Source organism: Macrotis lagotis, chromosome 6, assembly GCF_037893015.1.
Source record: "Macrotis lagotis isolate mMagLag1 chromosome 6, bilby.v1.9.chrom.fasta, whole genome shotgun sequence".
NCBI lineage: Eukaryota > Metazoa > Chordata > Mammalia > Peramelemorphia > Peramelidae > Macrotis > Macrotis lagotis.
In genome coordinates, this window is record NC_133663.1 from 189,790,233 (window position 1) to 189,817,157 (window position 26,925).

General features: G+C 34.7%; 1 protein-coding gene across 2 annotated transcripts; it reads right to left on the minus strand.

The window, feature by feature from the left end:
- Positions 1-66: 66 nt before the first annotated feature.
- SULT1C3 (sulfotransferase family 1C member 3) lies at positions 67-23,959 on the minus strand. 2 transcript variants are annotated; one of them, XM_074192664.1, is made up of 7 exons: positions 23,788-23,959; positions 21,246-21,345; positions 19,236-19,377; positions 14,576-14,702; positions 7,650-7,744; positions 658-838; positions 67-179 (listed from the first exon to the last, which is right to left on the minus strand). In XM_074192664.1, the coding sequence occupies exons 1-7, from the start codon at positions 23,957-23,959 to the stop codon at positions 67-69; spliced, it is 930 nt and encodes a 309-aa protein (XP_074048765.1). The 2 variants fall into 2 exon arrangements, with proteins under 2 accessions (XP_074048765.1, XP_074048766.1); XM_074192665.1 differs by having other exon boundaries at positions 19,236-19,333; positions 21,217-21,345.
- Positions 23,960-26,925: the final 2,966 nt, after the last annotated feature.

Sequence of the window (26,925 nt, forward strand, 5' to 3'; positions counted from 1 at the left end):
GTGACCATGAGATTTAATGGGGAAAAAATTCAGGGAACAATTTTAGGTATTTCCATCATTTCCCCTTTAGATCTCTGTGCGAAAAGTCAGAGTAGTTCCTATCATCTTCTTTTTGTAGTCTTCATCAAATTTCTCATTCTGGGCAACAGTAAAATGGTTCTTCCAGTCCCCTGGCATTCCTGAAACAGAGTAAAACCATATTGTTGAGCTATCAAGGTAGAATTTAAAATATATATAGATATTTCTATATATATATATATCTACATATTCATAGTCATTAAATTAATGGGAGATTAAAAGCTTTGCTTACTAAGGAAAATGTAGGCATGCCATTGATCTGAATATATATAATAATAGATTAAATTTGTATTGAATTTTACACTATACAAAATACTTTTTCCCTATCTTCTCATTTCATTTTCACAATGATTTTGTAAGGTTAGGAAAAATCATCTACTTTTAATAGTTGAGTAAGCTGAAACTCAGACATATGGTCACATATTGGTCAGAGCTTGAGTTGGTCTAGTGATCCAATTCTGCTGTTCTTTCAGTAATGTTATGTTTTTTCTCCACAATATTCAGTGTTAAGGAAATTCTCAGAGAAGTTACAACTAGCATACACTGAGATTTGATGTCTCACAGAACATAAACTCTCACCTTTCCTCATGAATGGGGAAATGGAGTGGTCCATTATGCTTGTAGGCAGGGTAGTATAGTTTGCCATAGGATTTTCTTTCATGATGTCAAAAGAGGTGTGATAGATGATCTTATTGAGGGTTTCCTCTGCTAAGTCCTTCTCCAGGAATTTTAATATCTTCTGAATTTCCCGCTTTGGATTCTAGGTGAAGAGAAACAAGTTAAAAAAATATAAAATAAGTAGGCACAGAGCCCTACTACTTCTGTAAATGTGGTCATAGGAGCTTCTACTTAGAATCAGAAGGGACTTCAGAGGTCATTTAATTCAATCCAAGGTCAGTCAATCAGAATTAAAAACGTTTTTGTTTTGATCAGTCAGTATTCTCATTCTTAACTCACCTTTCCACACTAATTGAGAATAAGAAAAACAAACATATAATTAGTCAATCAGAACAAAAGTTCATATGTACCAAAAAACCAGACTTACTTAACATTATAAATTCTTCACTTCAGTATCAGGAATTGGGTAGCACATTTCATCATTAGTATTCTGGAATTACACTTAACATTCAGCAGAAGAACTTTTTTTATCATTTATATGCTGTAACTTGTTCATTCACTCTCCATTTTATGGGTACCCCTTCAGATTCCTATTCTTTGTCATTTCAGAAGAAATATATTTTTGTAAGTCCTTAGAGTCTGTTTTGCTTAGGACTAAGCCTTCTCTAATTTTGACCTCCTAATTACCTCTTCCCTTTCCCTACAAATGTAGTTTTCTGACCAGTTTTATTGAGTGTGAGGTTCAAGTACTATTTCTCTCTATCCTCTTTTCCATGTTGTAACAATGTCTATATTGAGATAATTTTCCCAAACCTTTCTTTCCTTCTCTACTCCATTTTTTCCCATTCTTTCTTAAGACCGTCAAGACATAACAGAATCACTGATAGGCCTTATCTAATTGATGAAGGGTTCAAAGGAGATGCATATATCATTTCCCTTTATTTGGATATAAGCAGTTTTAGCTTGTTTAGTCTTATCATTGTTCATTCATTTTTATATTTTTTTTTTTAGGTTTTTGCAAGGCAAATGGGGTTAAGTGGCTTGTCCAAGGCCACACAGCTAGGTAATTATTAAGTGTCTGAGACCGGATTTGAACCCAGGTACTCCTGACTCCAAGGCCCGTGCTTTATCCACTACGCCACCTAGCTGCCCCTCATTTTTACATTTTTATGGGTTTTTTTTTGTGTCTTTGAATGTCAAATATATCTTTAGTTCTGATCTTTTCATCAGAAGTGCTTGGAAATTCTGTTTCATTTTTTTCCAGATTTTTTTAATATTCAGATTTGGTAAGATTTGGGTAAGCTGTTCTTGATTGTAATCAAATATATATGACTTTATCCCAAGTTTTCTGTTTGTTTATAGAATTGTTTGTCAAATCATGGTGTGGCTGCCTGTGGTCCCCTGGTTCTCTTTTTTTCCCCTGGTGGATTGTAGTATTTTTAATTCAACTTGATTTCTATGAATTTTGGCTATGATGTTACTGGGCATTTTCATTTTGGGTTTTCTTTTAGGAGGTGATGGATTGATTCATTCTTTTTCTATTTTGATCACTGATTACAAGAGATCTGGGAAGTTTTAAAAAATTCTTAATATATCATGTCTAGATTCTTTATTTTGGTTATGATTTTTCAGTTAGTTCAATAGTACTTAATTCCCCCCCTCCATAATATATTCTCCAGTTTAATGGTTTTTCTTATGAGATATATTTTCTTCCACTTTTTTTGACTTTAATAGTTTAGTGTGACTTTTGTTTGCTCCATTCTGATTTTTCAGAGTTTGTTTCTTAGGCAAGATTTTTGTACCTATTGTGACAAACGATTAAATACATTTCCAATTCTGTCTTTCATGGTTCTCATTTCTTTTTCAATTGTTCTCAAGTGCTCTTATTCTCTTTATAAAAATATTTTAAAACTCTTTAAAAAAAAACAAACTCTTACTTTATCTCTTTCAGAAATTCTAGTCAAACTGCTTTTCTCTGAGTCTTTGTTTTTGGACAAATTTTTTTCCTTCTGGTTTTGATTCTGTAATTATAATAGCTCTTTAAGGTAGGGTTATTTTTTTGATTGCTCATTCTTCTGGTTTACTTTCTGACTTTGTACTCAAAGTGAGGGATGGCCTAGATTGGTCCTGTTGCATTTTTGAAGTATTAAGTATTGGGTTGTTCTAGATCTAATTGTCAAGTGGTGTGATTCAAGGAAAAGTCTGATTTTTTCCCCCTGATCTGAGGTTTAAAGTTCTTGACCTGGGGTTAGGTCGGAGAAAAAGGAGACATTACTGGATTCAGTCCTTTTCAGTCTAAAGCTCCCCATTAGTAGAATTCTTGCCCTGCTAAATTTCAGGTTGGACCACATGCTTCAAGTTAAGGTCAAGCTCTAGTACCTGGGAACATCAGCCCTGAAGGCAGATCCTCTTCTTAGTCTACCCAGAATCTGTGATCTAGAACTGGGCAATGGGTGACAATGTTGCCAATTTTTAAATGTAACCATCACAGTGTCCTGGTATGTAACTGGTGGTGGGTTGGGAAGGGTCTGGAACCTCGCATGCTTGGTGCACAGTCTCTCCATAAAGGTTAGAGTACTCCAAGAGCAATATGCTTTTGGCCCCATCCTTTTCCCTTTGGGGAGTTCCCTGTTACCCCAATCCAAGATGGATCAGTGCCTTCCTGAATCTTTCTGGATTTGTCTGGTGCATTTTTTAGATGTGATTGTTAGAGTTTTGAGGAGGAAAGAAAAAGAACAAGCATTTATAGTGCCCATTCTATGGTCCAGATATTATGTTAAGGGCTTTTTTTTAACCCAACACCCTCGGGTGTTGGGCTTCCTGCCACCTTGGTCCTACCAACCATAAATGTTTAGTAAGTTTTTACCTTGAGCCAAATATACCTCTCCAGGTTCCTGACTCTGCAGACTATCTCTTCCATACTATAAAATCCTCCACACACATTTGACCTCTGGACTTCTCCAAAAAAGTATATTTATCTTTGGGACCCATTTCTCTGATTGCCTAGTTCCTTCCAGAACCTCCATTTTAAGAAAAGTGTTCAGGCCAGTCCTATCTTCTTCTTTCTTCAGGTTCCCCTCCTGACTCTCTTACTCTATCATATCTTGAACTTCCTTTTGTGTTTTTGTTTTCCCTCATTAAATTTGAGCTCCTTGAGGACAAGGACTATCTTTCCATTAATACTATTTCCTTTAGCTATCATAGAATAATTGTTTAATAAATGCTTGTTTACTTATTAGGGATACAAGAAAGTAAATACATGACTACTGTCCTCAGAGAATGTATATTCTAATGGAGGAGAAAGTTTGCAAATAAACAGTTATGTACTAGATGTATACAGAGTTCTTAGGAAGCAATCTCAGATAACTTGGCAGAGAGCAGCAGCTGGCAGGTTGGAAATGTTCCATCACTGAAAGTCAGATTTAAAATAAGTCTTTAATGAGACCAGGGAAACCAGAATGTAGAGGGGGAGCATTTCAGGCCTGGGGAAACCACTGAGAGATGTAGAGTGATATGTGGGGAATGTCAGATACTTCTGTGTAACATCATGTTAAAACACTGGAAAAAAAAGGAAGGGACTAGGGGTGAGGTCAGTGAGGGGAAAGAGTTTTAAGTAGAAGACTTGATATTCAATCCTAGAGGTGATGGTCACTGTAATTTAGATCAAAGCTAATAGGTCAAACAACATTTATTAAGTAACTATTATGTACCAGGAGCTGGAGATAAAAAGAAAGCCAAAAGAAAGTGCCTGCCTTCAAAAAACTTATAGTGTATTGGAAGTTGGAAGAGATCTGAGGAAGGGAGACTAATTAGAAGTCCATTGCAATAGTCCAGGTGAGAGGTAAAAATGGTCTCAACTAAGGTGGTAACAATGTGAATGGAGAAAGGAGAAGTATCATATCTAAGAAGTAATATAATTTGTCAGTGGACCACATATGTAGGGTGAATGAAGATCCTTTAATTCCAGAACCAGAATCTACAGAAAAGTACAAAAAAAGTGGATATGGATTTCTAGGGGGAGAGAATAGAGGATTTATATATGAGAATATAAATAATTCTAGCATACCTAACTATCATTCCGCAGAAATGGAGATACATGGACTAGGAAAACCTTTTCCTTGTATCACACTGATTAAACTATAAGCACTGATTTAATTAGAGTAGTCATTTATTAGAAGAGAGTAGAAGGTCTAAAATTAAGAGATCTTGTAATGGTTAATCCTCTCTGAAAATTTTTCCTTCCTCTCTAAAATGAGTTAGTTGAGGGTCAAGTACAGGTACATCTTACCTAGACTTGTCAATCCATAAGTATGTGCAAGTGCACACAAGTGAGATGTTATATGATCCTCAAACATGTCTATTAAATAAAAGTCAGTTTAGAAAGGAAATATGCTTCATACATGTTTGTGTTGAAAGTATGTGTGCACATGAGTATACATGTTTATAATCTCTCTTTAGAAATTTGTTAATATCAGCACCCCTTAATTGATGAATAAACATTTTCCAAACCTCTGACCAGGATTCAGTAGTAGATGTGCATACAAAGATGTATAAGATACTTGCTTGACCTCAAAGAACTTGAAATTAAATTGAGGAAACAAGGTATTTATATATAAAAAAGAAAATGACAACATAAGATTATATGAAGCAGTGATGCTACAGTAATTCAGAGGAAGCTAAACAGAGAACTAGGGTGGTTTTAGAATGAATAAAAAATATGAGACTTGAGTTAGACTCTGAAGGCAGAGGAAGTTATCAAAGAGTAGCAGGAGAGAAGGAATAACTAAACCACAGGAATGCATAAGAATTTTTCAGGGTTATTAAGTAGACTGATTTAGCTAAGGAGAATGGGTTGATAGAGGGGGAATAATGAGAAATAATATAGCAAATATGGAGGCTCTAGAATGTAAAAGTAAAGAATTGGATTGTAAAATGTCCTCCCAAATGTAACAGCTGTTATAGTCACATAGAATATTAATGGAGGCATAGCCATTTAAAGGCAGCTAGGTAATAGAGTGGACAGAGTGCTTGGTTTGGAGTCAGGAAGACTTGAAATCAAAACTAGCTTCAAGAAACTTCCTAGGCATTAGACCTTGGGTAAATCACTTAACCTCTGTTTTCCACTGGAGAAGGAATTGGCAAACTATCCAGGAACTTTGCCAAGAAAACCTCAAATGGGATCACAGAGAATTGGGCATGATTGAAAGCAATTGAAGAACAACAAATAAATTTGTATAGTTTTAGTTAAACCTCCTGTCTATCTCTGATTCTCTAGCCTTCCACCACATTTCTTTGTAATTAATTTGTATATATTTTGAACTTAATTATCTGTGATTGTTTTGTTTTTATTGTTTAACCTCAGCTCCTCTAGAGGAGGGATTGTTTTTTGCTCTGACTTTGAATTGCTAGGGCCCCACAAAATTCTAGACTCTTAATAAATGCTTGTTGACTAGGAGACCTTTTATGGACAATGCTATCCACATCCAGAGGAAGAAAAAGAAAAAACAAAACAAAACACAACAACCCCCCCCCAATCCCTACAGAATTTGAATGAATATTACACTCACTTTTTAAAAAATTCTCTTATGATTTTCTTTCCTACCTCATGGTTTTCCTTCTTTTCCCTTTCTTCATACAGCAAATGACTAATTTGTAAATATGTTAAGTGCAATATTCAATATTAACCAAACTGTTTGTCACTAAGGGAGGGGAGGATGGAAAGGGAGGGTGGAAGGAAATTATGTAACTTAAAAATATGCACATGTATATGGATAATGTTGAAAAACTTTCATAACATGTAATTAGAAAAAATAAAATAAAACATCAATTAAAAAATAAATGGTTGTTGAATGAGTGAATGATATAGTATCTCTGTAACTTTGGAAGATTTCTATACTCTGTTTAAGTATGTCACTTGGTAGCATCAGCACTAATGAAATAAAATCCACAGGATTTATGACTGGGATCAAACCCATTCAAGTATAGACAAAGGAGTCTGTATCACATTATTCAATTCAATTAAATCCATTAAGCATTTGTTGTGCTAGATTCTGAAGAATTAGAATTAATTTTTTTAAAAGTCCCCACTTTTAAAGAGTTTCATGGGCACAGTCTCTAACTGATGAACTTCTTTCCTACCATTATACCCTTTTAATTTCTGACCCTTTCCAGTTGTCTTCAGGTCTACTATCTTTTCTATGTTGACTTCCCTACCCTTCCACCCATCCCAACCCCAATTAGAAAGGAATTATTTGAGAGTAAGGCTATCTTGATTTTTTTTTGTTTGTATCCCCAGTGTTTAATATATAGTAAGTGTTTATTTTTCTTTCATTCATTACTAATCTGGAAAGAAGTGACATTGTAGGACAAGGTGACTATAGTCAGAAATATATGATTAGAAATTAGGGATGAACTGGGAACTAAATATTATGTCAAGGAAAATTTAAGAATAGAAAACTTTTGGTTAACTCTCAATTGATAAGAGAATGAAGTAAAAATATGGAAAGAGAAAATTTAACCTATAAGCATTTGGTAAGAAATCTTTGTAATACCATTCAGAGTCCTTTTCCAGGAAAACTTTGTCATTAAAGAAAACTATTGTAGAAACTTGGAAATAATTAATTTTTCTTTAGGAAGGGAAATAATAACTGGGTTTAAGTGTTGGAAGGGCTAACACTGGAACAAGTAATACATTTATTCTGTTTGGTCTTAGAGGCTGAAAACTAAGATCAATGGGTGGAAATCAAAATCTTTCAAACAATTGGAGCTATTAATCTGCAGGAAGTTGTGAGTTTTCCCTCATTAGAGGTTTTTAAGAAAAGGTTGAATAAACACTTGTCAGATACTTTGTAACTGCAGCCTTGGGTTCTTTGGCTCTGAGAATATTTCCACTATGATTCTGTAATTCTGTAACAAAGCTTGTTGAAAATATGAACATTTAAGCTGTTACTTACCTCTTTCATGTCTTCATAGAACAGATAAAGAATGGGATGCTTTTCTTTTGCATCCCACCATCCTTTTACATGATCATACCAGGAACCCCAGAGCACTGGAAGTGAATGCAATGAAACAATGGTTAATATCAGTTATGCTAATCGTGGAATAATGATTCATATTCTACAATCTGACAAAGTATATATTCATTCATTGATGTTGACCTTCCTGCTTATGAAGATAAACATCACCAGGAAGTTTAAACAAGAATTTAATAAATTGAATTAATATCACAAGGTTCACAAATTATTTGTTGTAGCAGAAATAACAATACACATATGAATGTTTGTATATTCATCGAAGGTGCTGTTGTTGAGTCATTTCAGTCATATCTACTCTTTTGATTTGGTATTTTCTTGGCAAAGATGGTGGTTGGCTATTTCCTTCGCCACAGTTTCCTCATATGTAAAATAAGGAAATCATCAGTAAATTACCTATTAGAGAACTCTACAATCCTTTATGCTCATTCTTACCTTTGTGCCCTTGACCATATTATTTAAGCTTAGGGTAACAGGACCAGGTAGAGTGATATGGAGGAACGATGGGTGAATTCCAATTTGTATTATAGGGAGAACTTTCCAAAGCAGTGAGATCATATGTATTCATAAAGCAGTGAGATTCAACTATATATTCATATAGATTGAGCACAAGCTCTTAAGACTTCACACTTTATCTTCCTATTCATTTGATACTTCCAACAACTGTGAGATAGGTAGAAGAGGTATGGTTCTAGTTTTATAAAAGAAAAAACTAAGGTCATATGGTTGCTAGTAGTACTAATATACTAGTACTATTATGAAAATGCTAGTTTCATGTATTTTAGTCAATTTTCTACAAGGTTCTCAAAAATTGTTCTTGACCAGTAAATTGTTTTGAAAAAGAAGTTATAAATAATCCATTTTGAATGGTTTATAGCAAGGCTATCCAAAATGTGGCCCATGGGTGGCAGTGGACCACAGTGTGATTTTCTGCAGCCCCCAATGGTTTACTAAAAGCTTTAGCAAATGAAACTGAGCTACCACAGGGCTCTCACTAAAATGGCAAATCAAAATATATTGTCTATTGTTTCAATAAAATCTTTTAAAAGTAAGGTTGGACAGCCCTGATTTATAGAATCAAATTTTTGGAGAAGTCTGATGATATTAATTCAGAGTATAGTACTTCTGGGGAGAGCTGAGATGGTGGGGTGAAGCTAGCATGCTCCTGGAGTTTTTCTTTATAGAATATTAAGTCTCTACTCAGACATTAAAGCTATAGTTTCTACCAAAAAAAATTAAAACAAGTTTTCAACTGTAATCATCATTCAGTGGAGGGCTGTCTCTTGGGGGGTGGGGTGGGGAGATGAAGTAAAGCCCAGGTAGGTGGGAGAGTGGGAAAGCCAGAGGGCTTTTAGTCACAGAGCAGCCCAGGTCCCAAGAGCTTGACAGTAGTACAGGTCCTGGCAGTTAGAGAGCAAACAAGCAGGGAGGGTCCCAATCCCAGACAAATTCTGAACCCTGGGAACACTGGGACAAAAGATAGGTCTGGGTTGGGAACAAACCACTGCATAGGAAGAGTCTGATTCATAAAGGACAAAACACTGCATAGGCAATGTCTGGACTGTATAGGCAATATCTTGATCAGGGATCAGACCCCAGCCCCTGGAAAAAACTAAGTACTATACACTCTATGCCTCAGGAGCAGAGCTCAGCAATCAAAATGAGCAAAAAAAAAAAAACAAAACGAAACTAAAAGAGTACTAATCATAGAAAGCTACTATGCACATAGAGATGATGATAATGCTATCTCTGAAGAAGAAAGTAGTGATAAATTAGCTACAAGGGAAGTCTCAAAGGAATCTATGAATTGGACTCAAATCCAAAACCTCATAGAAGAGTTTAAAAAAGAATTTTAAAAAAAAGAAGAGAGGAAGAAAAAAATGGAAAAAAGAAATGAGAGCCATGCAGGAAAATTATGAAAAATTGATCAAAGAAATCAACTCCTTTAGAAGTAAAAATAACCAACTAGAATAAGAATATAATGCTTCAAAAAATAAAATCAACCAACTGGGAAAGGAATGCAATTCATCTAAAACTCAAATCAATCAATTGAGTAAAAAGTAAAATTAACCAGGAAACACAAAAGCTAACTGAAGAAAATAAAACCCTAAAAATTAGAATTGGACAAATAGAAGCTAATGAATCTATGAGACACCAAGATTCCATCAAACAAAATCAAAAGGCTGAAAAAATTGAAGAAAACATAAAATACCTTTTAGAAAAAATTGATGACCTGGAAAATAGATCCAGAAGAGATAATTTATGAATTATTGGTCTATCAGAAAGCCTAGATCAAAAACAGAACCTGGAAAAATATCTTTCAGGAATTACTAGGGAAAATTTTTCCAAAATACTAGATCAAGAAAACAAAATAGAGGCAGCTAGGTGGTGCAATGGATAGAGCACTGGCCCTGGAGTCAGGAGGATCTGAGTTCAAATCCAGCCTCATACACATAATAATTACCTAGCTGTGTGGCCTTGGGCAAGTCATTTAACCCCATTGCCTTGCAAAAAAAAACTAAAAAAAAACCAAAAAAGAAAAGAAAACAAAATAGTCCTTGAAAGAATACAGAGAACACCTCCAGAAAGAGACCCCAGGAGAAAAACTCCAAGGACTATCATAGCCAAATTCCAGAATTCTCAAATAAAGGAAAAAAATACTACAAGCAGCCCCCCCAAAAGCAATTCAAATATAAAGGAAGCATAACCAGAATTACACAGGACTTATCCACTTCATCATTAAAGGATTGGAGGACCTGGAATATATTTCATAGGGCAAAGGACTTTGGATTACAAGAATTTATGATCCTGTCAGTGGAAAAGATGTTCAATGCAATAGAGCACTTCCAAAATTTTCTGATAAAAAGACTAGAAGAGAACAGAGAATTTGATCTTCAAACATAAGATTCAAGAGATGCATAAAAAGATGTAAAACAGAAAGGGAAAAAAATGTTAGTCAAGAACATTAAATTGTACACAACCCTACAAGGGAAAATAACACTTGTAACTCTTGAGAGTGGTATTTCTCTTCGGATAGGTAAAGGGTTGAACATAGTTGAAGAAATTGTACTTAGAGGTTATGGGTATGGTTACTTCCTGTCCATTATCAAAGAACACCAAAATGATATCACTATATTTGAGACAAAATACAGGGCCTCTGACTGTGGCAGATCATACTCATATGAACTCAGAATACTCAACCACAGTTGGGAGTCCAGGCGAACACTTAGGTGTTTACTCTAAACTTATGTATCTCATGTTTCCTTTGAGATACTTTAATTCTACCTTGCTCATAGAGCTCGGCACTTCCTCTGATAAGGGTACCTAATGCTGTGCAATCCTGTGCCAGTGTGTCCCATCACTTACAATCAATTCTTAAATTCTCAAGAGAGACCTTCAGGGTATCCTAGTACTTGGAGTACTTAGAGATTCTATCCATAATTAAGTCAGAAGTGATTACTTTACTTGATCCCTGGAAGTTTTTAGTATAATAGGGACAGAGGGTGGGAAGTACTTAGAATGGTCGGTCTTAAAGAGATTAGGAAGTGATCTTGTCTCAATCCATACTTTAGTTAATGAGGGTTTTAGTAACATGTTGGGGTACTAAAGGAACAGTGGAAGAGAGTATACCCAATATTTTGGATGGGGAGGGTTATAGGGCTATAAGGTTGGGGTATTATAGAGATGGAGGGAAAGAGTATACTTAAAGGGACTGAACATGAAAACATCATGAAGAGATTTTGCTTTGCTTGACACTTTGGATACTTGGAGGGAGTATGTTGTGGGGGGGCATGCATCGTTCATGAAATGATTTGACTTTGTATGATGCTTTGGTTCATGAGGATTGTGTATCCATAAAGGTTACTTGTAAAGGGGGTAAGATATAAAGTGATTATAATTTGATGTTGTTCATAACTCTTGAGAAGTATATATCTAATGAGACAGAAGAGGTGACAGTACTTAGTGACTATGAGGCAATTATCAATCAATCAAGTTTTGAGAATAGTACTTCTGTCATGTAAGATAAAAGGAACATATTTTGACAAAGGGGATATAAGTACAAGACAGGGTTAAAATAATAAAAACATAAAGAAAGTATTATACTGGGAGAAGGCTAGGAATTAGCAGATAAATAATATCAGAAGAAAGAGAAACAAAGAAGGGAGGGTATGAACACTGAATGAAACCTACTCAATAGATTTAACCCAGAGAGGGAATAATAACATTCCCAATTGGGCTTATCCTACCCTACAGGGAAAGGGAAAGAAAAGGGTAGAAGGGACTGATAAAAGGGAAGATAAAGGTAAAAGTGAAAGTAAACTTAAAGTTAAAATTTAAAAGAAAAGTTAAAGGGGAAAGGGAGCAAAACATTGGTGAGGAAGAATAAGAGGAAAGGGAAAAGTACAAATAGGGAAAGATAGCATGAAGGGGAGTATAGAATTAATAATATTAATTGTAAAATGACTAGAATGAACTCTTCCATAAAACTGAAACATAGCAGAATGAATTAAAAAACAGAATCCTACAATATGTTGTTGATAAGAAACACATTTGAAGAAGAGAGACATACACAGGGTAAAAGGAAAAGACTGGAGCAAAATATATTATGCTTCAGCAGAAGTTAAAAAGTCAGGGGTAGTGATCCTCGTCTCAGACAAAGCAAAAACAAAAAGATCTCATTAAAAGGAATAAGGAAGAAAACTACATCTTCTTAAAAGGCTCTTTAGACAATGCAGTTATATAATTAAACATATATGAAACATTAAATATAATTAAACATTAAACAATATATTAAATTTTAGGAGAAGCTGAATGAATTACAAGGAGACATAGTAAAACTATGATAGTGGGGGACCTCAACCTCCCTCTTTTAAAACTTGATAAATCTAAGCACAAAATAAACAAGAAGGAAGTTAAGAAGGTAAAATTGCCTGATACTGGTTAAGAAACAGAGTAATGGAACAATGGATTAAGATAGGTACAAAAGTCAGACACTTAATAATTGCCTGGCTGTGTGACCTTGGGTAAGTCACTCTTAACCCCATTGCCTTAAATAAAAAAAAATAGGTACAAAAGAAATGGTAGTGAATGATTATAGTAATGTATTATTTAACAAAGTCAAAGAATTAACTTCTGGGATAAGAATTCACTATTCAATAAAAATTGTTGGGAAAACTGGAAAATAATATGGCAAAAACTAGTCATAGACTGACATCTCAAACCCTACATCAAAATAAACTCAAAATGGGAGGAGGATTTAGACATAAAGGACAATACCATAGACCAATTAACAGGTCAAGAAATACTCTGTCAGATCTGTGGAAAACTGAGAAATTTATGACTAAATGGATGATTTTGACTATATTAAATTAAAAAGTTTTTGCACTAATAAAACCAATGCTGCCAAGATAAGAAAGAAAAGAGAAAGCTGGGAAACAATTTTCATTGCTAGGGGGTTCTAATAAAAGTCTCATTTCTAAAATATATAGAGAGTTGAATCAAATTTATAAGTTTACAAGTCATTCCTCTATTGATAAATGATCAAAGGACATGAATAGGCAGTTTTCAAATGAAGAAATTAAATATATATATATATATATATGTATATATATATATATACACACACTCAAATTAAAAAAAGATCCACATTACTGATTAGAGAAATGCAAATTAAAACAAGTTACGAGGTACCTACCATCTCACACCTATCAGATTGGCTAAGATCAATGATGTCAGAGAAGTTGTGGGAGGATTGGGACATCACTGCATTGTTGGTGGAGTTGTGATCTAATCCAATCATTCTGGAGAACAATATGGAACTATACCCAGAGAGCAAAAAATCTGATCATACCCTTTGACTCAGCAATACTAATATTAGGCCTATATCCAGAAGAAATCATAAAAAATGGGGAAAATTCCAAATGTTCCAAAATATTCCTAGAAGCTCTTTTTGTAGTGGCAAAGAATTAGAAATAGAGGGGATGCACAACAATTGGGGAATGATTGAGCAAGTTATGTATATGAATGTTATAGAGAACTATTGTTCTGTAAGAAACCATGAATTATCAGATTCTAGAGAAGCATGGAAGATACTGAATAAAGGGAGCAGAACCCAAAGAACATTGCATACTTTAACAGCAACATTGTGAGTTGATCAACTTTGCTGGATGCAGCTCCTCTTAGCAGTTCAGAAAATTAGGACAACCCAGATCAAGAAAAAATAAAACAAAACACCCCCCCATCAAAATCTGAATGAACACTATATTCTCTTGTAAAAGATTTCTCTTATGTTTTTCCTTCCTATCCCATGGTTCCATGGATTTCTGTCTTTTCCCTTGGTCTTCATTACTCATACAGAAAATGACTAATATGTAAACACAAGTGTACATGTAAAATGTTGACTGTTCCCAGTTCAGGGGAAGGGGTTAAGAAAGAAGGGTGGAAGAAAACTGTGCAATTTATAAATATGCATGTGGGGTGAAAGTTGAAAAACTCTCATAATATGTAACTGGAAAAATACATTACAATAAAAAATAAACTAAATAAATTAAAATGCAAAGAGAAGAATCAATGAAAAAAAAACAGTATCCAAGTACAATTAGAAAACTTCTTCCCAGGTCAGCTAGGTGGTAGAGTGGATAGAGGACAGGCCCTGCAGTCAGGAGGATCTGCGTTCAAATCTGATCTAAGACACTTAATAATTGCCTAGCTGTGTGACCCTGGGCAAGTCACTTAATCCCATTGCCTTAAATAAATAAAATAATAAAAAAAAGAAAACATCTTCCCATGGTTAGTGCTAATGTCAGATGAGTTAAGAATTAGATGACCAAAGATCTAGTTCCACTCACCTCTGCCATTCATGAATTCTTCGATGTATTCTTCAAGGGTACCTGGGTCAGGTAACATTTTATTCATTCTTGAGAAATGGTAATAAGATACAAGACAATCTTTTGCATTTCTTGCCACATAAATTATCTGTAGTGGGTACAGACATAGGTGAAGTCAATGGAAGGCAGCAAAAAAGAAAACAGAAGAGGAATGTTTATGCTCCTTATTAGCAATTATTTAAAAACTATTTTTAAATTCAGTTTTATTTCAACTCTGAATTCTCTGCCCTCCCTATTGAGAATGCAAAATATTGAAACCTATTATAAACATTTAAGTTAAGAAAAATATGTTCTTTCTTTTGCCAAGTCCAAAAATATGCCTCAGCATTTACTCTGAGTCCATCACCTCTCTATCTGGAGGCAGGTTAGCATGTTAAATTATGAATGTTCTAGAACTATGCTTGGTTATTTTGTTGTTCAGAATCAAATCTTTAAAATTTAACCTGTCTGTAATTGTACACTCTAACAGCAACATGGGGGTGATGATCAACCTTGATGGACTTGCTCATTCCATCAGTGCAACAATCAGGAACAGTTTTGGGCTATCTGTAATGGAGAATACCATCTGTATCCAGAGAAAGAATTGTGGAGTTTGAACAAAGACCAAGGACTATTACCTTTAATTTAGAAGAAAAAACCCTGATATATTATTATGTAATCTTGCTATCTCTTATACTTTATTTTTCTTCCTTAAGGATATGATTTTTCTCTCATCACATTCAATTTGAATCACTAGAAACATAGAAACAATGTAAAGACTGGCAAATTGCCTTCTGTGGGGGTAAGGAAGCAAGATTAGGGGAAAATTGTAAAGCTCAAATAAAATCTTTAAAATGAAAAAAAGAGAATAGGAAAAAAATTTAACCTGCTTTATACAAATTGTTCTGCTTCTGCTTCTTTCACTTTGTATCAATTCATACAAGTCTTTCCTGGTTTCTCTGACACCACCCTCTTCATTTCTTTTTACTTTTTTTTTTAAAGTTTTTGCAAGGCAAACAGGGTTAAGTGGCTTGCCCAAGGTCACACAGCTAGGTAATTATTAAGTGTCTGAGACCAGATTTGAACCCAGGTACTCCTGACTCCAGGGCCGCTGCTTTATCCACTGCGCCACCTAGCCGCCCCTAACTTTCTTCATTTCTTACAACACAGTAGTATCCTATCACATTCATTTATCTCTTTTCTTATATTCCTCGTCCAACATTTGTTATTTTGCCTTTTTTGGTCAATTTTGACAATTTCATTGTTATAAAGTTTGATTTTTGTTTTTCTAATTGTTAGCGATTTAGAACATTTTTTGGGTATGATTCATAACTTTTATTTTTTCTCAGAGAACTGCCTATTTATATCCTTTGATTATTACTTGACAAATGATTCTTATTCTTGTAAATTTGCCTCAATTTCATATATATAACATATTGAAAAACACCTTTCACAGAGAAGCTTTCTACAAAAATCTCCCACTTACTTTCCTGCTTCTCTAATTTTGACTGTTTCTGATCGTGTGGATATATGTCTACTGCTTTCATGTGGCAGTGGGTGTTATGTTATTCCAGGATTTCAGGGACAGTTCAGTCTAGGGACCTACAAGCTATCATCAGTGTTCTCAAACATTTTTTTGTCTTTCTAGGGTTACATGGGATGAAAAAATATCTCATTGTGATCTTTTTATTTGGAGTTTCTGATCATAATTTGGTCTAGATTTTTTGAGGAAAGTAGAAATAGTGAGGTAGCTAGATGATATTTCTTCTTTGTGTTAAAATTTCTGTCTTTCTTTACTCCATATTCCCCACATAAGATAGTTCTCAGAGCACATGAAAGCTGAGAGTCTGTCAGCTATAGATTTTAGAGTGTAATGGAATAGAAATTTTTCCTTTTTATCCACATGATCATCTTTAATCTGGTATTAGAGCAGGATTATGCACTTAAAATTTAGAGATCTGGCTAGGTGGCGCAGTGGATAGAGCACCATCCCTGGAGTCAGGAGGACCTGAGTTTAAATTTGCCCTCAGACACTTAATAATTGCCTAGTTGTGTGTGACCTTGGGCAAGTCACTTAACTCCATTGCCTTAAAGAAATAAAATAATTTTTAAAAATGTAGAGATCTGGTAATTTGTCCATCATGAATTCCAGCACTGTAGGTGAGTCTTCAGTACAACTCTCCCCACAATTACAGGATTAAAAAGACTCTTTAGAGTCTTAGTTGAATGTTGGGTTCACATGCAAACTCTATTTCATAATTCCCAAGTCATTTATGGAGTAGCCTGTTGCTTGGTAGGCAGGACTAGACTGGAGGAGAGAGGGAAGAGTTGTCATCCTCATACTCTTTTTCTGAGTCTAATTTGATCTCCTTCCTTGACGCATGCTATTTACTCTGAAATAGCAAAGAAGAGATAAAGAAACTTCTTATACTTTAATGAAAATTATCTTTACTGTTCCTAAGGTAGTTCATTATTCTGTTTCTCACAACTCTACTAATCTCTGATCTTTAGAATCAGAATGGATCATTGGAAAGAGAATTGGATTTGGAACTGAGAAACTCGGTTTCTAATCTTGGCTTAATCCTAATTTTGAGATCTTCTTCCTTCTGCTTCTTTATGCCTTGCTTTCTTTAATCAGACTAAGATTACTGGGATTAGATTAATGATCTCTTAAAACTACAGGATATAATGAGAAAGTTTTAATCCTGATAACCACAAATACATATATATTTCTAGATGCTTATGTTATGCTTTCTAGGAAGCAAACTAAAAATAATAGCTGACATTTGCCTATTGCTTTAGATAGATTATCTCATTAAGCTTTCATAATAACACTTTCAGTTAATTACTAGGAATCTTATAGCTCATTATTATAATCCTAAATTTACTGTCAAGGAAGCTCAGAGACAGAAATTTTAGTGTTTTTTTCATGATCATACAGCTAACTAGAATTTGTTAGTAATTTGCATCCAGATCTCTTCAGATCCCATGTCCCATGTTCTTTCAGCTTCCTCTTTAAGAAGTATCAATTGATAAAAGGCCAAAGAATATGAACAGGCCTGTTGAAGGAGCTGTAAATTAATGCTGCTGTTCTGAAAAAGAAAATTGAAGTTATTAACAATGCATACCTTGTCATCCAACAATACCAATTCTAGACCTATTCCCCAAAGATGCCAAGGAAAGAGTAAAAGCATTTATATGTACAAATATATTAATAACGGTTCTTTTTTCCTGGACAATAACTGGAAACTAAGGGTGCATTCATCAGCTGGAGAAAGGACAAACAAAGCAACATATATGAATGCAATGGAATAATAATATTCTAAAAGAAATGATGAAATGGATAGAGTCAGAGAATAACCATGTTTCCAGAGAACTGATGATAAAGAATTCTCCCTAAGTCCTGACAGAGAAGTGACAGCCTAATGCAGAATGAGATACACATTTCTGAACATAACCAATATGAAAGTTTGCTTATAATGCCGGGCATTATAAGAGTAATAAATTATGAAATAATATTATAAGTAATTTGAAATAATATTCATAGATTATGCAATTATACATTATGCATTATACATATTTATCATAATGATTTTATTATTTTTCTTTTTCTTACTGATGGGTAAAGGTAGAAGGGAGAGAAAACACATACTGTCTATAAGGCATTATAAGAATAATAAATTATGAAATAATATTATAAATAATATTCATATGCAATTATACATTATGCATTATACAGATTTATAATACTGATTTTATTATTTTTCTTTTTGTTACTGATGGGTAAAGGTAGAAGGGAGAAAAATACATGCAATTAAAATTAGATTAAACATAATATCTTCATGTCTTAATTTTCAAGTACTAAATACATTTGTTCACCAAGGTCTTATAACAAGACAAAAGATAAGGACTGAACCATTGATTTTATTGGTTTAGGATTCTCAAGTTAAAGGTTTTTTTTTTTTTCAAATTCTGAAGGTTAACATCTCTTCAACTTAGAGACTTAGAGAGTTACCTGGTGTAAAGAGATTCAGGGTCCCATAGCTTGTATATATCAGAGGCAGGACTTGAAATCCTGTCTTTCTGACTTTGAGGAGGTTGACTCCCTGGTCTTTCTGACTTTGAAGCTGACTCTCTAATGATTATATATACCATGACACCTCTTCATACATGGGCAAATGTTTCAATGTTAAGGAGACATTTGTCACTAGGTATTCCTGTTTCCTCCATACTCATCCTTTGAATTGTTTTCTATGTATAAAATTAGAGAGAATTTTAAGAATAAAACAAAGTGGGAACCTGACCCAAAGACATTGAGTGAGAGAAGTAAGAAAACTTTACTCTTAGAATGATAAAAATTGGATACAGCCTTTAGCATGTGAAGATATAGTTCTCTACCATGCATAGCCACTAAATGGTTATTTTATTTTTTATTTTTATTTTTTTTGTAAGGCAATGAAGTGACTTGCCCATGGTCACACAGCTTAGTAAGTATTAAGTGTCTGAGGTCGAATTTGAACTCAGGTCCTCCTGACTCCAGGGCCAGTGTTCTACCCACTGTACCACCTAGCTGCCCTTAGATACCTCTTTAAAAAAAAAGAATTGTTTGCCATTCTCTAGAATACAAGTTAATACAGCTTACCTTTGAATTTTGTGTCCAGAAGGATGGGGGTAACATCTGGACAGGTAGATGTGTTTTCAGAGTTCTTGGAGAAGGCATTTTAATGGCTAGATCCAGACCTGGAAAATAGTGTGATGTCATGCAGATTCCCTCTGCTATGTGACTTTTATTTAACTTTCCCACATATTCCAAGAATTCTTTACTGTATATAAAGTGATAATTTTTGACTGTCTTGTCCTTCTTTCTGAATATAAATAGTAGTAATAGCTAGCATGTATATAGTACATTAAGATTCGTAAAGCCCTTGATGTGTATTAACTCCTTTGATCTGAAGATGATTTACCTTCATGCCAGCAGCTGCACTAGGGGCACAGATGTAGCCAACAAAGAGTTCTCTGCTCCCTAATGTAAGCACAATGTCTTTAGATAGAAGGTAGTTTGGGGATCCAGGGAAGCATATGAGATTTGTGACCCTTTACAAATCATTTGAGAAATGCTTGACTATTCATTATGTTAATACAGTCATAGGATGGGGAATAGAAAGAGGACTACAGAAGAAAAGAAGCCCATATTTTAGAGGATGGAGGGTGAATTGTTGGCTTTCATATCTCTAACTTATGGCTTAGGTGTATTAGTTTAACCTATGGGTATCCTAGTTATTGTGGTTTTGAAACTCACCAGAAATCCATGTGATGACAGGTTTTATTAATATAGCTTCTATTTTAATTGCTGATAGATTTAAATCTGTTAGCATGATGTCTGAGAGAATTGGAATTCTTGGAATATGAAGTTATATAATCAATGTTAATAGTGGGAAAATTAGAATCTTTAAACTAGTTCTCCATAAGGGAAACTCTTTTTTAATTTTTGCTTTTTGTAAGGCAATGGGGCTAAGTGACTTGTCCAAGATCACACAACTAAGTAATTATTAAGTATCTGGGGTGGGATTTGAACTCAGGTCCTCCTAACTTTTCAAAACTTTTTTTAAAAACTAAAAATCTGGGGCATCTAGGTGGCACAGTGGATAGAGCACTGGCTCTGGAGTCAGTAGTACCTGAGTTCAAATCCCCCCTCAGACGCTTAATAATTAATCTCGCTGTGTGGCCTTGGGCCTTGGGCAAGCCATTTAACCCCATTTGCCTTGCAAAAACTTAAAAAACCCCCTAAAAATCTCAGGTGGGCCATATATGGCCTATAGGCAACATTCTGGATGATAGGATTTTAATCTTTATTTCTAAGATGCTTTCAATTTTCTAAATAAATACACACATGTATTGCTTTCTATGTGATGATCTTTTTAAATGTATGTTGTAGTACCGAATAGTTTGAATTGCAATAGGATGACCTCACTGTTTTATGAATCATTATTGTTATTATGTCTTTATCCTACATTTTTTGTATTATCTAAAATTGGATTTTTTGTATTATCAATGACCTGATAATAGTAAATGTATTTTCATTTATAAAGAAGATGCTTCAGAACTACCACAACTAGTGCATAAATTTGAGTTACTTTCTTAGAGTTAAAAAACCTGTAATTATCAAAAGGGAACAGAGTAAGCAGAATCTGTTTCATTTATAGATCACAAATGTCAGTCATATACCTTTTCCTCCCCCATTTACTGCTTCCTGTTTATAAAGAAGGAAATGAGATAAATGAAATGAAAAGTGTAAGAGAACTAGATAGAAGCACATCAACATTTAACAACTATATTTCTGAACATAAATGGGATAAATTCACCACCATAATTGAAAAGCATATCTAAGTAGAATAGAAAACATCCCATTAATAGCCTTTCAAAGAGTATTTTTTTTTGTAGTAAAGAGTAATTAAGTTGTTTCAAAGAAGAAGATTATACTGTATCATGGGCACTTTTTAAAGACAGGAGCCTGAATTATGCTTTTGGAATTATGTTTGGAATTATGTTTTCTCCTTCAGAAGAGGCTAATGGATTCAGACCATAAATCTGAGGCTAATCCAGTTTTAGAGTAGTAAACTTACCAGAATTGAGGGGTGGAGGCAGAGTCCACTCAATAAAAGGATGCCTATCAAAGGTGTTAGCTCGTTGGCACTTCTCTACATTCCCATCATTTTGGATCATATCCACAATCTCTTGTGTCCAGGTTGTACCTGAAACATTTGGACTATTTTTTAGTCTACCTATTTAAAATATATTTTAACCCTGCATAATCTATTTATTCATTCAACAAATCAAACTCTTGCTGTCTGTAAGGCATTATAAGAGTAATAAATTATGAAATAATATAAATAATATGACAAATAATATTCATAGATCATGCAATAAAAGATTCAGTATATCATTCTGTAAGCATTTAACAAGTACCCATTATGTCTAGAGCCTGCATTAGGTTCTTGGGGAGCTGCAATGTTTTAGTGAGATCACAATCTACTAGAAGGATAAGAAAAAAAGCAAAGACAAATGATATGCATCATTCCTGAAAAGTATTTTAGAAAACTGTAAAATGAATTATTGTTTGAAGAAATGGTCATTACCACCTTGGTGGGAGAGGAGGCAGGTGTGTTCAGGAAATGCTTTATAGCACAGTTGGAGTTGGACTTGAAAGTATAAGAATTTAATAGGTTAAAGAGGTAAAAGATGGATTCTAGCAATAGGGAATGAATAGTTTAAACAAAGGGAAATGACTGTTTGGAGTATTGTGGGGATAGAGATAGGGAGACATTTCTTATTCTTGAGGAGTTTAGGGGGATAGCCATCCTAGCAGTGGGGGCAGCTAGATGGCACAGTGGATAAAGCACCGGCCCTGGAGTCAGGAGTACCTGGGTTCAAATCCGGTCTCAGACACTTAATAATTACCTAGCTGTGTGGCCTTGGACAAGCCACTTAACCCCATTTGCCTTGCAAAAACCTAAAAAACATAAGAAGATTCTGATTTAATTTGTTCTTTTTAGTATATTAGATTTTTTTAAAAATAGAGCATCAAAAGTTCCCTCTATCATTTTTTAAAATTTGGTTTACTCTTTAAATAAAGATTGGCAAAGCCTGAATGGAAGGGGTAAGTGAATGGAAAAGAATATTTTTCATTTTCTAGAAACCATAAGAAGTAGAAAAGAAAAAAAGTACCAGAATGTATCAATACTTTTTCCTTGATATCAGCTTTCAAACACCTATAACTTCATTCTGAACTTCTGGTCACTGTGTAAATTTATGAGAGAGATTTTGGTGGGCACAGACAGAGGAGACTCCATCAGCCTGTAACAATTATAGGCGTGGTAAAATCATCCATTAGACTGATGGCCTATTGTATTATCTCTAAGTGGTTGAGTCTCAGTGAGTCCTGATTTGTTCTGGGGCATATCTTGATTTATTAAAGTAAGAACCCAATTGAAGTCTTATCTCTGTCACTTATTGTCACTAACTAAAACTAATTGGATGCTGGTTCATTAAAAGCAGCCTTTTCCTTTTCCTGATGATAATGAAAACAGGACCATACTTTGACTTGTATCCAGCCTCTTCCCTTCACTCTCTTAATTCAGGCCTTCTTCAACTAAATTGTTACAAAGGGCACCTAATTAGACTACCTGCTTAAAATCCTTCCTTAATAGAATCCATCTTCCACAGAGCTGCCAAAGTCATTTTGTGCTGACCATGTATTTTTCCTACTCATTCAGCTTCAGTGACTTCTTTATTACCTCTTGGATAAAATAACTAATTTTTTTTGGTCTTTAATCCTTACACAACTTGAACCCAACCTAGCTTTCCAGGCTCATTGGGCAGTACACCCTCACTGGTACTATGTGAATCAACAAAACTGGCATTCTTTAAGTTCTGACATTCAATTGTGCTATATATATACCCTTCTAAAATCCACTTCACAGGGATCTCTGCCTTTAAGATGAGGCTCAAGCACCATTTTGTACATGCAGTCTTTCCTTCTTCCTCAAGCATTAATGCCTTCCTTCTCAAACATGAAAGGCCAGATATTATAGGTCCAGCACCACAGCATCCAGTCAGCCACACAGGAACAACCTGTTCTAATCCTTTTCAAATATAACTCATTATGAGTATGGTTATGTAAATTAGATTGATGCTGGTCAACATTATTTTTTTCCATTTCCTTCTGGAAAATATAGCAAAATTATCTCATGCCTGAGCAATGAATTCATATTAATTTCAAAGTCTAATGTAGGTAAGATTGCAAAGAGGTCCCTTCCAACTTTTGTTTCCTCATCTCAATCTTTACTCCCCTTCTAAGGAACTCAATGTGTTACCTACTCTTTTTCCTGTGATCTTCCCTCATGTGCTGCCATCCTAAGTTGCATTCTCTCTTGTTTCTTACTCCAAAATTATTCCCCCCTTTTTTTCTTTCTAATAATTTTTCACTTCTTTGATTAAGAAGAGCTTAACTAAATATTAGAAAAAAAACACAAAGCTCTTGTGGTTGATGGGAGAGAACAAAGTTAGTAGGACACCATTTGCCATTTTTGCTCAGGGCTGGCTCTGCAATGAACATGAAAATCAATTAGAAGCCCACTTTCTCCTACCTTGTTAAAACTAGATTCATCCCTATCTTCTAATTTCCACATACCTACCTGCTTTTGCATATGTTGCAATGAGCAGATCATCAGGTTTGGCTTGGAAGTTCCAAATTTTGTCCCAATTATCACTTATTATCTTGGTCATGAGAATTCCATTGATTTCTTTGGTTTCTGGTTTGGGGGACTCTTCATTCAGTTGAAGATCTTTCATCTTCTCAAGGGACATTGTGTGATGGGACTTGCCAGTTGCTTAAAGAAAATGAGTTCTTTAATCACTTTTTCACAGTCAATTGTAATAATCCCCTTTTTATTGTTTCTGAAGAAAACAGGAAGTTCCCCCCCCCCCCACAGGGAATCTTCAACAGGTTTTAAATTTTATTTATTTCTTTGAGGCAATAGGGTTAAGTGACTTTCCCAAGATCACACAGCTAGGCAATTATTAAGTGTCTGAGGACAGATTTGACCTCGGGTCCTTCTGACTCCAGGGTAGGTGGCTCTATCCACTGTGCCACCTAGCTGCCCCCTAACAGTTTTTAAAAATACAAACTTATCTGAGAGAAACTCAACTTGTCATCATGAAAAGGTGTCTATTCCTATTCTTGCTTTAATAGTATTTTAAGAATAGCACAGCTCTTGGTTGGTTGATGGATTCTTTTGTAGGGAGATGGTTTCATCTAGTAGAGGCTAGTCTTGGAGTGGCCTTACCTGGAGGTGAAGTATGTGTTGCCTTCAGAAATAAACTATTTACTGATAGTTGAAAATTCCTTAGCAGGGGGAAAATATTTTCTGCTTGCGATTATAGGTAAGCCTTAAAAAGAAAAGGAACATAATGTCTATATATGGATATGCATGCATACATATGTATATACATGTAGGTATATACAGATACATATAGACATATAATACATGCACACATATGTGTGTATATTATATATAATATATATATATATATATATATACATATTTATGTTTTAAAGCAAACATGTGACCTTCACGAGTCTTTCTGGTTTTCAGTTTCCTTGGTCAATGAAGAAAATTATAAAAATTAAGAATGGAGGCTATGATTAAAAAAAATCTAGTCTTAATTTTGTCATTTTACATGAGAAATTTAAGAACCATTAAGGTTAAATGAATAGATTAAGGGCCCTGTTTCAGAAGCAGAATTTGAAACTTATTTCTTCCTATTTCATTAATTTATACAAATTAAAATTGTCATGCTAAAAATATAAGAGTTGATGCAGAAGACAAGTTTTATCCTTGGTGCTCCCTTCCCTACTTTTATCACAAACTCTCCCTTTTTCGACTTGTCCTTAATGACCCTCAGTAATTTCATGCTGCCCTCCCCAACCAGTCTTCCTTCCCCAGCCAATGCTAAATGTCTTAAATTTTTCTCTTTTCTCTTTGCCTCTCATTGAAACTGGGATTTCTTTTGTTTTAGCCCTTCAATTCTTCTGGGCTTATACTGGGCATGTACTGATTGATTAATCTGCATTAATAAATTACTGAGCAGCTCTACTCTGGTGCCCCTTTTTAATTCTCCTTTTTCTTCTGCTTAGGCAACATATTCAGATTTTAAAAAGGAACTTTTGAAATGCATGATGGTTTACTGGGAAGAGGACTGATTAGAATTGGGTTTAAAAACCTTTCTCTGATCCTTTTTATTTGTTTTACCTTGGGTAAATTACTTCATCTCTGAGCCTCAGCTGTAAAATGAGTTAGCTCTAATGATTCAATCTATGGCTTTATGGACTAACATTTTCCCCTACTGAATATTCCATTGCTCCCTAGGTGGGGGCTCAGAAGGCTTTAGGCTATAGCATTACAATCAAAGAGGCCATAGAGATTTGGTCTTGGAGATCTGACTTCAAGTCTTGTCTGTAACATATATTGCCTTTAGACACTGGGCAAATAACTTATAGGTGATCTATACAACTCTCTAAGACCATAATTTATAGAAAAGAGTCTACCTGCATTAATGTAGAGCATGTCTTCCCTGGCAGTTTCCTATTCCAAAATGATCATTTCAGTGTCCTTACCCATGTGCTACTCTGAGAAAAGATTTGAATTCAGGTCTTGCTCACTCCAAGGAATATCCTAGTTGTTTAGGTTGAAGATATTTTCTTTTGCATACATATATGACATAGCTGAGTGTATTGCCTGCACATTTAGTTATCTACTCTAAACTTTCAACAATAGTTAACACTTTTATGGAGTTTTAAGTTTTATAAAACATTTTATACATATTTTATCCTGTCAAGAAACTAAAGCAGAGAGAGATTAAGGATTATCTCAGGGCTGCTCAGTCAACATATATCTGAATTGGGATTCAAATCTTGGTCTTCTTGACTCTAAGGCCGTCACTCTATCCACTATGCCATGCCTAGTTCTGAGAGTCATCTGTATGTTTAGAATTCAGTTAGTCATTTGGTACATTTTAGGATCATAGGACTAAATATTCATATTTGAATAGAACATGAGAAGCCATCTAATCCAATTCCCTCATTTTTCAAGTGACAAAAATGAGGCCCAGGGATTTTAATGCCCTCTCTAAAGTCATACAGACAATTAATGTTAGAGCTGGAATTTAAACCCAGGACCTCTGACTCTTTCCACTAAGCCTCATAGGTGTGGTAGCATGAGCCAGGAAAGGGAAGAAATAGAAAGGGGACAAATGTGATACTGGAGAAATTCTTCCAGCTCTCTGGGTCACCATGTGTTTTATGGTTAAAACATTAGAACAAACATCTCTGCATTGTACGGAAGAAGATGAGGTCCTTATCTATTGTGTAGACTGACTGGAAGGGAAGGGTTAAGGAAATTCTCCATGAAATATATTGCTCAGGTCCAAATATATAGAAAACCCTAATATTCCTTCCATGAAATTTTTAACTCTTAGCTTGTATATCAATATTTGTGTAATCCCTGTATAGAAGGAGTCCTTGACATCTTTCTGGGTCCCAAGAAACTCCTCAGAAATATAACTTTGGCTAGGCACCTTTGGGTCTGAAAATAATCTGACAGGACCCAAATGCTTGACTCTTGGGGTTACTGATATACCATAAATTTGTCTAAGATTCACAAAGCACCCTTGTTAGCCTAATTCTCTTGCTGTATCTGTAAAATTCCTGCTTTCTCCCAGGACTGCCTCCCCTTCCCCAGATGAGACTGGAACCATAAGAGAGTAAATTTCAC